The sequence below is a fragment of the Staurois parvus genome, unplaced genomic scaffold (assembly GCF_062004578.1).
Source record: "Staurois parvus isolate SC_StPar_1 unplaced genomic scaffold, SC_StPar_1.0 ptg000019l, whole genome shotgun sequence".
Taxonomy (NCBI): domain Eukaryota; kingdom Metazoa; phylum Chordata; class Amphibia; order Anura; family Ranidae; genus Staurois; species Staurois parvus.
Genome location: NW_028317815.1, coordinates 22,628,936 through 22,641,886, shown reverse-complemented (window position 1 = coordinate 22,641,886; position 12,951 = coordinate 22,628,936). Strand labels below are relative to the sequence as shown.

The 12,951-nt window shown below is 42.1% G+C and overlaps 1 protein-coding gene across 9 annotated transcripts in view; it reads left to right on the top strand.

The window, feature by feature from the left end:
- Window positions 1-1,184: 1,184 nt before the first annotated feature.
- Window positions 1,185-12,951, top strand: part of MAGI2 (membrane associated guanylate kinase, WW and PDZ domain containing 2) — a 1,033,722-nt gene continuing 1,021,955 nt past the window's right edge. For all 9 annotated transcript variants that reach the window (XR_016314026.1, XM_089685799.1, XM_089685771.1 and 6 more), the window contains exon 1: window positions 1,185-1,888. Coding sequence is in view for 8 of the 9 variants with exons in the window: in XM_089685799.1 (XP_089541925.1) it covers window positions 1,591-1,888 (298 nt within the window). In the remaining variant the exon portion in view is untranslated. The remainder of the gene's footprint in view (window positions 1,889-12,951) is intronic.

Here is a 12,951-nt window from a genome sequence, read left to right as displayed (position 1 = left end):
TTAAAGTACAGCAAGTTGTACTTTTTATTAAACACACAAGAACATACTACAGTGGTATAAACTAGGCTCGTTGAAGTACATTCACTTTTCTTGCATATGCATTTGTATTTTTTTTATGTATGTATGTATTTATTTATTATTAGTTACAGGTATTGCTTTTTTCACTGTGTTTAAAGTACAGTATGTTATACTTTTTATTAAACACACAAGAAAGTACTGCAATAGTGTAAACTAGGCTCACTGAAGTACATTCACTTTTCTTGCATATGCATTTGTTTTTGTTTTTTTATGCATGTATTTATTTATTTATTATTAATTACAGGTACTGTATTGCTTTCTCACTGTGTATATAGTACAGCATGCTGTACTTTTTTTTATTAAACTTTCAAGAAAGTACTGCAATGGTGTAAACTAGGCTCACTGAAGATCATTCACTTTTCTTGCATATGCATTTGTATTTTTTTTTAATGTATGTATGTATTATTAGTTACAGGTATTGCTTTTCCACTGTGTTTAAAGTACAACATGTTATACTTTTTATTAAACACATAAGAAAGTACTGCAATGGTGTAAACTAGGCTCATTGAAGTACATTCACTTTTCTTGTATATGCATTTGTATTTTTTTTTATGTATGTGTTTATTATTAATTACAGGTATTGCTTTTTCACTGTGTTTAAAGTACAGCATGTTATACTTTTTATGAAACACATAAGAAAGTACTGCAATGGTGTAAACTAGGCTCGTTGAAGTACATTCACTGTTCTGGTTTATGCATTTGTATTTTTTTTAATGTATGTATTTATTTACTTATTTATTACAGGTAAGGCTTTCCCACTGCATTTAAAGACGCACCCGACTGCATCTTGTGTAAATGAGTCCTAAAGAAATCTATAGCTTTAGGGGGGTTGGAAGAAGATTTCAGTGTGTAAAAGACATTTTGTTGTATCAGCAAAAAGCAAGAAAAAAAAACCGTAGCTAGTCTTTCAGAGGGAGGTAGGATGTGTCCATGCAGATGTGTCAGGGAGAGGGTTAAGTGCAGTGTGACACCAGCAATCCTCTGTGGTGAACATTAGGGCTGGCAATCTAAGTGGAGTGTTGGTGCTCCAGTAGCCTCCTCCTCTCTGGTTGCCTGGCAAACACAGCCAGCCTCTCTCTCACACTTCACTACCGGGTTAGGGAGAGGAGAAAGCAGGCAGCTCCCATCCATCCCTCCTCCTCTTGCTGCTCTCCATCCTTCCCCTCCCTCTCCCCCTCTGCCAGTTCTTACTGTACAACTAGTACACACACGTACACATACACACGCTTCCACACAGTCCTGGACCAGCAGCCAGAATGGAGGTCAGCTAACACCTACTGGTGGCATCCACACACACATGCATGTACCAAGCCAGTCTGCCTTGTGGCTTCACACATAGGCAGCTTCCAGCTAGAAGCTCCAGTGCTATCCTCCTCCTCCTCCTTCCTATTGCTGCTGCTGCTGCTGCCTCCCCATCTCCAAAGCCTGGCCATTCATCAGGAAAGCACCAAGGAGCCCCCCCAACCTCTCCTCTCTGCCTTACCTAAGCCACCCTCTACGGACCTTGGGGCGATGTCCAAGAGCCTGAAGAAGAAAAACCACTGGACCAACAAAGTCCATGAGATTGTGATTGACAGGAGCCTGGAAGGGGAGCTGGGCTTTGACATCCGAGGGGGGGCTGAAAATGGTCAATTCCCTTACCTGGGAGAGGTAAAGCCCGGCAAGGTGTCCTACCAGAGTGGCAAACTGGTGCCTGAGGAACTAGTCCTGGAAGTCAACGACACCCCGGTGGCCGGGCTCACCATCAGGGACGTGCTGGCTGTCATCAAACATTGCAAGGAGCCCATCAGGATCAAGTGCGTGAAACAAGGTAGGTGTGCGTTCCTCATGGACAACAGGCTGTCGTAGTTTTACGCCAAGCCTCTCGCCGTAGCCATGTATTATTCATAGGCTATCGTGCAGCAAAAACATTCCGCACATTGCCCCGGGCTTGGCATGCTGTTCTCTGATCTGCAGCCTCGTGTTGTTGACGTTGGAAGGGAGGCATTGTTGTGCCCGGTGTCATCGGTTGAAGGGGCGTTTGGCTGGGGCAGGAGCAGAAGGCAGCTGGCATGGAGGGGTGATCACAGGGATAACCCCAACCCTGCAATGCAGCGCCCTGTGCCGGGGGAGATCCATCCACAGTCAGGATGGTGTCTCAGCTGTTGCCGCAGTAACTTTGTGTTTGGAGCTGTGCTGATGACTTCCTGGAGTTTGGGATGTCTTGGTGCTGCCAGTGTGACAGTGTGTGTGTCAATGACAGCCATCTGATGAAAGTTCAGGGGGGTGGTCGGTGATGACTGTGCTTGGGGTGATTGTATATTCAAAATACACCTTTTATAGCGGTGACATTGTAGAAGTGTGGTTCTGATGATTTGCATAGGCAAATATTCCTCTTTGACTTGTATGTGGTGGTGATGGTGGATGGGGGGGGGGGTCTGTACTTTAAGTAGAGCCATCAGATCCTCCTTTTAATCAGGTACACATATTGAAACACCCTCCATCTAGGGCCTCATTCTCATAGGTGCAGAGCTCTGTGCAGGGGGTCGTGTTTATGCACCCGGGAAATGACAGGTGTTCCCTTCATCAGCCTGTCAAAATCAATGACAGCCAGAGAGACGGAGCGACTGTACAGATCTTCCCCCACATGCCGGTGTTTATATCGAAAGCATAATCTGCGTCCAGAGCTGTGCCTCCATCCCCGTACGAATGTAAACACTGACATGTGCCGGAAGATCCATTGCGTCTCTCCGGTTGTCATTGATTTTGACAGGTTGGCTGCACGGAACACCTGCCATTCCCCAGACACATAAACATGAACCTCTGCATAAAGGTGCCGGTCTATGCAACTATGAGAATGAAGCCTAAGGCTCTCCATACACATTACAATCTGATCATACAATCTCTAAATAAACCTTAGATCTACCAAATCTAGATAATATGAGGACCTACGTCATCTATCCAATCAGGCAAGGCTTTGTACTACATACTTGTTGGTAGATCTTACAATCAGACTGTAATGTGTGTTGAGCTTAAAGTGGTTGTAAAGGATCAAGGTTTTTTACCTTCATGCATTCTATGTGTGTAGCAGTCCCCTTAACACTTACCTGAGCCCCATCTCAAACCAGCAATGTCCACGAGAGCCTTGGTTCTCCGGGGACTTTCACTCCTGATTGGCTGAGGCAGCAGCAGAAGCAGCAGCTCTGCATGTGAATGAACATGTAGAGCCATGGCTCGGGAGTGTGCCTGCTCAGGTGCCGCCATAGTAAGCAGGAAGGAGGGGCAAGGAGTGCCAGTGGAGGACCCAAGAAGAGGAGGATCTGGGCTGTTTGTTATTAAAAAAAAAAAGACTTTAGTAGCACTTAAAGGCAGACCATATTTTATACAATCTGATTGTACAATCTCTTTTAGATCTACCAACAACTATTACTTAGTGCAAGGGCCTGCCTGAATGGATATGAACATTGGAATGTTAAGCCAGCCATAGACAGTTCGAATCCCAGCTGGTTCAGCAGGGACGGTCTAAGATTCGAACCATGTATGGGCAGGTTGAATGTACCCAATTGATCGATCAACCAACTTACCAGACTTTACATGTGATTATCGCTAGCAGCTGTTATAGCCATTTGCAGAATGCCAGGAGAACACAATGGCTCAGGAGGAGGGATTCCCCCATCAACACTGACTGTGTTGATGGGGGAATCAAGCAAATTTCCACAGGTTGCAGGAAAGAAATTTGCACTGTCCATGGCCTGCCCTAGGTTTGCCCTCATGTTAGAGATTTGGTACATTTAAAGTACGAGGGGTCGACAAAACGTTTCTGCTCTTTTATATATACAATAGAATTTTAAAAAGTACGGAAACATTTTGAAGAACCCTCGTAGATTGTACAGAGAGTGTACAATCAGTTTGCATAGTGTATGGCTAGTATATTGTCTTTGCTGAGCCTTAGATTTAGAAAAACTGTCATATGAAAACATGACAATGCAATCCACATAATGTGTATCCAGTCATTAAAGTGCTTGTAGTCAGGGCCAGGAGAAAATCTAAGCAGGAAAGGTGTCTGCCTTGGGTGCTTCAGCAGGAGGGGGGGGGGGGGGGCAATCTATGCTGCTCCTGGGAAGAAAGGGGGGGGGGTCACATTTTGGCCTCTTCGCCTTAGGTGCTGAATGCCCTTGTCCCAACACTGCCTGGTATACATAGTTATTGGTGAGCAGCTGACCATACACTATACAACCTGATTGTACACTCTCCTTTAGATCTACTGAATATCAACTACAGTATGTAGTATAAGTCAGCTCATAGATGAGTCAGTGTACACGGATCAGTGCTGCTGGCTATAGTCTGCAGAGCTGATCAAGCAGGGAAAATCTGACATGGGAGTTGTACAGAAGTCAATTAGTAGATAAACATCTATAGAACCTCAACGACCATATATGAATCGAAATTCGGCCAGTCCCTGCTGAACCTGCCAAATTTCGATCCATGCATGACCAGCTTATCCTGCCTAATTTTATAGGTTGTCCTCATATTACTTCGTTTTGCTAAAGCTAGGAGATTGTATGGTGTATGGTCAGCTGAAGGTAGAATTACTGTCACCATGTCACCTGGTCATGTCAGCCAGATCTAGAAGTCACGTGCTCCAGATAAGAGGGCGATATGGTCACCTTACTTTATAGGACGATAAATACACAGAGAAAGGAAAATAGTTATTTAGCATGAATCTTTGGGTCTGTTTTGCTACCATAATGACAAATGTAGCTCTGCGTCATCGTGCAGCCAAATAGCGCCTGGCTGCGTCTTTTATCTCTTCTGCTGAATCAGCAAAAGCCTCTTCATTTAGCCCTGGTTCACATATATGCAGCCACGCAGGCCACATTTTGCGTGTACATGAGAGCCCATTCATTTGAATGGACTCCCGTGCCCCGTGACACGCAGGGAAGTCCCTGCACTTCTTCCGAAAACGCAGCTCACACGGGAACCTCGGTTCCCAGTACGGTTGTGTTTTCCAGTGTGGGCGGCGTGTCGTTAGAACTAATGGCACCCGCCCGCAGGTCCACATTTCTCTGTGCGGCTGCACGGATTTTCGTGCGAATCCGCAGCGGCACCACCTGCACAGATGTGAATCTAGCTTTTGCTTTAGAAAGAATGCTGACTATACACTATACAATCTGATTGTGCAATCTCCTTTAGATCTACAACAAACTATGCAGTGTAAGGGTCTATGCGACTGGATAGAAGTTGATTGGATTGTATAGGTCTGTCCTCATAATACATTGTTTTGGTACATTTAAATGAGATTGTACAGGGATTGTGGAATTAGATTGTAGTATGTATGGCCACCGTAAGATCTACCATAAACTATGTAATGCAAGGGCCTGCCTGATTTGATATTAATTGACTGGATAGTTTAGGCCTGTCCCCATATTACATTGTTTTAGTAAATATGTACAGAGGCTGCACAATCCATTTGTATAGTGCATGGCCAGCCTAAGAAGGGCTAAGGAGCACTTTGTTTTTAACTTGGTACAGATATTCTAATTTGTGTAAAGTACATCTAGAGCCATTTTTAATGGCAGCACGGTGGCTAAATGGTTAGCACTTCCACCTGGCAGTACTAGGGTTGTTGGTTCAAATCCCAGCCCCAACACCTGCTGCCTGGAGTTTACATGTTCTCCCTGTGCCTGCGTGGGTTTCCTCCAGGTACTTTTGTTTCCTCCCACACTCCAAAGACATGCTGGTAGGTTAATTGGCTCCTGACTAAATTGGCCCTAGTATGTGTATGTAGTATGTAAGTTAGGGACCTTAGATTGTATGCCCCTTGAGGGTTAGGGACTGATGTGAATGTACAATATATATGTAAAGCGCTGCATAAAATTGACATCTCTATATAAGTACCTGCAATAAATGAAATTATTATTTTTTGGGATGGACTGGGGATGACTAGAACCCCTGTTAGTTTTTATTGCTATCCGGGGCTCCATTAAAGACATTTCCCCTCACTTCCTGTTCTGGTGACACCATTTTACCAGACAGGAAGTGATGGAGACAGCAGCACAGACTGAAGTAAAGCTAAGTAGGGGAATGTTTGAACCCCTGGCAGCTTTTTTTTTGTTTTCTAATACATCAAACCACATCTGATATAACAAGTCTATAGGATCAGTGCTTTGTGACAAGTCCATCACTCCACTTGTACCTCCCAGAGATAACTTCACTGAAGTCTCAGATCAGTATCTGTGGTGTATGAAACTTCAGTAATTGGTCATCTTGTCTGTTTCCCTGTTGAGAAATTCCCATCACTTCCTTTCTGGTAAAAAAAAAAGGGTGTCATAGGACAGGAAGAGAGAAAGAGAGAAAGAGAGAGAGAGAGAGAGAGAGAGAGAGAGAAGGTGTGTGTTTGTCTCTTTAATGGAGCTCCAGAGCCCCAGATAGCAACATGACGGGCGTTCTAACCTTTCTCTACTCCATCCCAAACTAGAAAGAGTGCTTTGGCAATAGATACAGGGTAAGAGGGCACTCAATGGGCGAAACGCGTTAGAGGGGGTTCTCCCATGAGTAGGAGACCAAGCTGAAGTCATTTTTTACTAAGTAAAATTTACCTTATGCCGAGAGAGTGATAGGATAGGCACCATTTTGTTGTAGTCCTCTTTATCTACTGGATTATACTCTTCCCATAAGTATAAGGCAGAGCTTCCATCATTTCATGGGATGCTGTTGAAATATGAATATTATTAATGCATCATTTATAATACATTTTGTTATTAACATTTAAAGCAAATATCATTGTAAATAGTGCACAAGCCAGTTGTTACTGTCATCGCATAGGCTGGGGGCCTTGGTATTATTATTTTTATTAATATTATTATTTTTTTTTGTTATTAGGCTGGGGGCCTTCATATTATTAATATTAGGCTGGGGGCCTTCATATTATTATTATTATTAGGCTGGGGGCCTTCATATTATTATTATTAGGCTGGGGGCCTTGGTATTATCGTTACTAGTATTATTACTATTATTATTATTTTTATATGGTTGAGGCCCTGGTATTATTATTATAATGCTGGGGCCTTGGTATTATTATTATTATTGGGCTGGGGGCCTTGGTATTATTTTTTTTATTAATATTATTATTGTCGTTGTTATTAGGTTAGGGGCCTTGGTATTATTATTATTATTATTATTATTATTGAGCTGGGGGCCTTGGTATTATTTTTTTATTAATATTATTATTTTTGTTGTTATTAGGCTGGGGCCCAGGCATTATTATTATAAGGCTGGGGGCCTTGGTATTATTATTATTAATAATAATAATAATAATAATAATAATAATAATAATAATAATATTTGTGTTGTTATTTTTAGGCTGGGGGCCCTGGTATTATTGTTACTAGTATTATTATTATTGTTATTATTATAAGGCTGGGGCCCTGATAGTATTATTATAAGACTGGAGGCCTTTGTATTATTATTATTATTAGGCTGGGGGCCCTGGTATTATTATTATTATTATTATTATTATTATTATTATTATTATTAAACTAGGGGCCTTGGTATTATTATTATTATTAGGCTGGGGGCCTTGGTATTATTATTTTTATTGACATTATTTTTCTTATTGTTGTTATTAGGCTGGGGGCCCTGGTACTATTATTATTATTATTATTATTAGGCTGGGGCCTTGGTATTAAATATTATTTTTGTTGTTGTTATTAGGCTGGGGGCCCTGGTATTATTATTACTATTATTATTATTAGGCTGGGGCCCTGGTATTAGTATTACTATTATTATTATTATTATGCTGGGTCTCTCGTATTAATATTATTATTATTATAAGGCTGGGGGCCCTGGTAATATTATTATTACTATTAATATTATTATACTGGGGGCCCTGTTATTATTTTTATTATTATTATTAGGACCTTGTTAGCATTATTAGTAGAACATTTAAAATACATCTTGTCATTAAACATGTAAATATTATTATAATTGTGAACCACGTGTGAGGCAGATGTTACTGTTGTGACATAGATTGGGGACCTTGATATTATTATTACTATTAGTACTACTATTACTAATACTATTATTATTATAATGTTTAAAAAATATCTTGCCATTAACCCCTTTACGACCACCTAAAACATATCTGCGGTGCCAAAAGGCTGTCAAAGGCAGCTCTCAATCCAGACTAAAGATCAGTAGCCAGCGGGACCAGCTTTCGATTATATGACCACTGTGACAGTGGTCATATGATTGCCAATCCTCCTCAGGCAAGGGACAGGGGGGCAGGCGGAAATAGGTTAAAATTTTGAGCATTACTATAATGGTGAATAGTGTGTAAACCGGTTGTTACTGTCATCATAGGTTGGGGACCTTAGTAGCATCATTGTTGTTATTATTATCATTATTACATTTATAATAGGGCTTGTTGTAAAAATCTTACAGATTAATATAATTGTATATAGTGTGTGAGCCAGTTGTTGCTGTCATCACATAGGTTGGGTACTTTGGTGTTATTATTATGTTCAGAATCCATCTTGTTGTTAAAATTGTACACATTATTATAACTGTAAATAGAGTGTGAGCCAGTTGGTACTGTCATAACATAGGTTGAGGAACTTGGGTTGCTATTAATATGTTTATATCATTTATAAAACATATTGTCATTAAAATGTTACATTATTACAATTGTGAATAGTGTGTAAAGCAGTTGTTACTGTCATCATAGGTTAGGGACCTTTGTAGCATTATTATTATTATTATTATTACTACATTTATAATATGGCTTGTTGTAAAAATCTTACGGATTATCAAATAGGTTGGGTACTTTGGTGTTATCATTTTTATGTTTATAATACATCTTGTTGTTAAAATTGTACACATTATTGTAATTGTAAAAAGTGTGTGAGCCAGTTGTTACTGCCATCACAAAAGTGGGGACAATGGTTCAAGAACATCAAAAAGTTCTACTATTTAGATATATAAATGGATGGTTTGCCTGGTTAAAAAGACAATACAAGGAAACATCTATTCAAAAAATCAACCCAAAACTTAGCAGAAAATAATTAAAATCTAAACCCAAGTGAATAAAATCCATTCAGGATTGCACAGTGGTGAACAAGTACAACTTGATGAGAGTGGTTAGAGTGTGAAAACCTCTTTCATCCATGATGAATATACTCGGTGTATACAGACCAGTTGAGCAGAATGTCATTTCATCAGTGCGAAGTGCTGTATCAGAGCCATCTGAACGGGGTGTGTTTATTTTACTATTGTTATTTTTTATTATTGTAGTTAAAATGATTCAACTTTGTGGACACATCAACTGATGTACAGCTGTGTCTTGCATTGGATAATGAAATGAATTATTATTGGCAGTAAAAATAATCCGGACAGGAGCTCATGTGTGACATGTTACAACTTCCATAATACCTAGCGCTTTATTTTAAGCAGGGTTACTGTGTGTCAGATTAATGACAGCTCTGAGGGATGAGAACAGTCAGGTTATTTACAAGAGCTGGAGCTCCTGGTAACGCTGAAATGATCTCATGATGACACTGCTCACATCTCTACCAGGCCCCTCCAGTGACATGAAGTCATCCTCTGGATGTAACACTGAATACATTGATTTGGTTGGTGTTAGAGGAAGGATTGGCGGTACTCTGCTGACAGCGCGCTTCATAAAACACACATGGAAGGTGTAGAACGCTGCGAACACTCTGCACACCATCACTCTGATATTACATTCTGCCACAGATAATGAGCCTACAATAGACGCAAACTTTTCACATATGTGCGTTATGTAAATGGGACTTCTGTTTCACTTATCTGTCATGCGTGTGGGGCCTCATACACATGGCAGTCATGTTGCGGCAAGTATGTGCTGTGTGTGGACAGTCGAGGCTAGGAAGGCCTATGGCTACTGACAACAGGCAGTACACTTAGCTTCAGTTCACACTGTACGTTCCTGTGCCATTCACATACAATTCAGTGCGGTGCGACTTAGCACATTCATTAAAAGCCTGGGTTCACATTATGAACCGCATGTGAATCACATGTGATCCTGTGTTGTGCGATTTGAGCCCATTTGAACCGCATTGCACCAAAGAAGTACAGACACCTTTTTTTGAGCTGGAACCAGATCACATGGTTGCATTTGCAACCTGATTTTGGGGTGTAGTTAAAGTGGTTGTAAAGGCTCAAGGTTTCTTACCCTCACACATTCCATGTGTGAATGGATACACAGAGCAGTGGCTTGGGAACACGCCTGCTCAGGTGCCCCCATAGTAAGCTGCTTGCTGTGGGGGCACCCAACAGAAAGGAGGGGCCAGGAGCACCAACATGGGACCCGAGAAAAGGAGGATCCAGGTTGCTGTGTGCAAAACCACTGCATACAGTAGGTAAGTATAGACATTTTTGTTATATTCCAAAAAAAAAAAACCTTTAGAATCGCCTTAACTTTAAATTGACACCTGCAGTAGATCACAAAACACAGTGGAGTTTATTTACTAAAACTGGAGAGTGCAAAATCTGGTGCAACTCTGCCTAGAAACCAATCAGCTTCCAGGTTACAGTATATTGTCAAAACTTAAAGAGGAGTTCCACCCAAAAGAAGTTCCGCTTTAATGCTTTATCCCCCGCTCCCCATTAATGGATTGGCACCTTTGGGGGGGAGCGGGTACCCAAATTTGACAGGTACCTGCTCCCACTTCCGCTTTGATCGCCTAGGTGATTGGAAGCAGAAATTGCCCTCCCTCCCCGTAGTCTTGTGGGACACATGACAGGTCCCAGAAGACTACGGGGCCATTCACAAAGCGCAGCTCTTTTCGCACATGCGCAGTGGGCACCTGGCTGTGAAGATGCACACTAAAGATGCTGGCGCCAGGGACAGAAGACGGCCAGTGAAACCAGCGGTGGTGAGGACACCACTGGACCGAGGGAGAGGTAAGTGGCTGTATTTTAACAGTCAGCAGCTACAGTTTTTGTAGCTGATGACTTTTTCTTTTTTCAGCTGGAACTGCCCTTTAATTGAACAAGCTGAAGTTCGAAGCTGATTGGCTACCATGCAGAGCTGCACTAGATTGTGAGTGCTCCAGTTTTAGTAAATCAACCCCAGTGTGTTTTCTGCACCACATCAGTGTGAACCGGGGCTGAATGGGCTCAAATCGCATCACATCACAGCAGAGACATGCATGCACCTTTTTTGCAGCTGCACCACAACGGAAGTGCATGGTTGTTTTGTACCATGCAATCCTGTGCAGGCAGACACACTGGGGTTTATTTACTAAAGCTGGAGAGTCCAAAATCAGACTCCCTTCTGCATAGAAACCAATCAGCTTCCAGGTTTCATTGCCAAAGCTTCATTGAACAAGCTGAGGTTAGAAGCTGATTGGTTTCTATGCAGAAGGGAGTCTGATTTTGGACTCTCCAGCTTTAGTAAATAAACCCCACTGTGTTTACACCCTGCATTTGGGGTGTTGCTAACTCTGTATTAACATCCGCAGCAGAATACAGGGGCAGTGCGTTTTGAATGTGGTGCGGGAAACGTGCATGGATCACGGCATTTCCCACACTGCATTAGAATGAACCTAGGCTTAGGGCCTGTTCACACCAAAAGGTATCAGGGAAAAGTGCACTCTGTATGCGTTTCCAGCACCACAGGTGAACGCACTGCTCTTATGAGAAGCATGTTGGTGCAAATCAGTTGTTAATGGCATGCCAAAGACATCTCACAAACACACCATGTTTGCAGCCACCAAATTGCATGGTACTGTAGAACCATGTGGTTTGGTGTGGCATGTTTGTAAAAGTAGTGCTTACACGGCTCTTTCTATGTTTCAGTCCATTTTGCAGCCCATTCAAATGAATGGCCTATCAAAACAGTGCTGCACAGGAACACGGGTGTGAACCAGTCATGAGATCTCATTCACAATTCACTAAATCATCAGTCAGCCATGTTGCAGGAAATATCTTCCGCTGGTGCTCGGATGTAATCTTACATGGAGTGAGTACCGGTGGCTAAGGACAGATGAATGGCCTTTGATGAAAGCATATTCCTTACTACAGGTGATTGCTCCCTGTGACTGCTCTCTACCTGTCATTTGTACAGTCTTCCTGGCCACAACTGTGTGAATGGGACCCAAATATAATGTCTTTTCACTGCATCCAGGCTTCCAGACCACAACTCTTTGCCCACATCTAGGGTCCCAGGGGCAGCTTTCCACAACATACTTGCCACAGTACGACTAATTTGTGTGAATGAGGCCTATGTGTAATGTCTGTTGTCTGTAGTGACTGGGATTCCCAACCAGTACTGTCCACACTCAACTGGGCTCCAGGCCGAAGTTTTCCATAAGATACTTGCTGTACCATAATAGGTTTGACTGTGTGAATAAGAATCATATTTAACCACTTGTCCTGTGGAGGATTTACCCCCCTTCCTGACCAGGCCATTTTTTGCATTACAGCGCTGTTACTTTAACTAACAATTGCGCGCTTATGCAATGCTGCAACCAAATGAAATTTACGTCCTTTTTTTCCTACAAATTGAGCTTTTTTTTTGGTGGTATTTGATCGCCTGTGCGGTTTTTATTTTTTGCGCTATAAAAAAAAGACTTTTTGAGAAAAAAAACAATATTTTTGACTTTTTGCTATGTGTCCGAGGGACACAGTGCACCGCCGATTGCCGCTCATTCCCAGAGCCACGCATGCGCGGTGAGAATGGGAGAACGTACATCATATGACGTCCTCCCAGAACGAGAGAACCACCTTGCGCCCGTCATTGGACTATATGACGAGATTGTAGAGTCAGATTGTTAAGTGTACGGCCAGCTTTAGAGTTGTGTAGTTTATCTATAGTAGCTGCTTAGGGGAGTTGCAGGTGGTGTGTACAGCCTG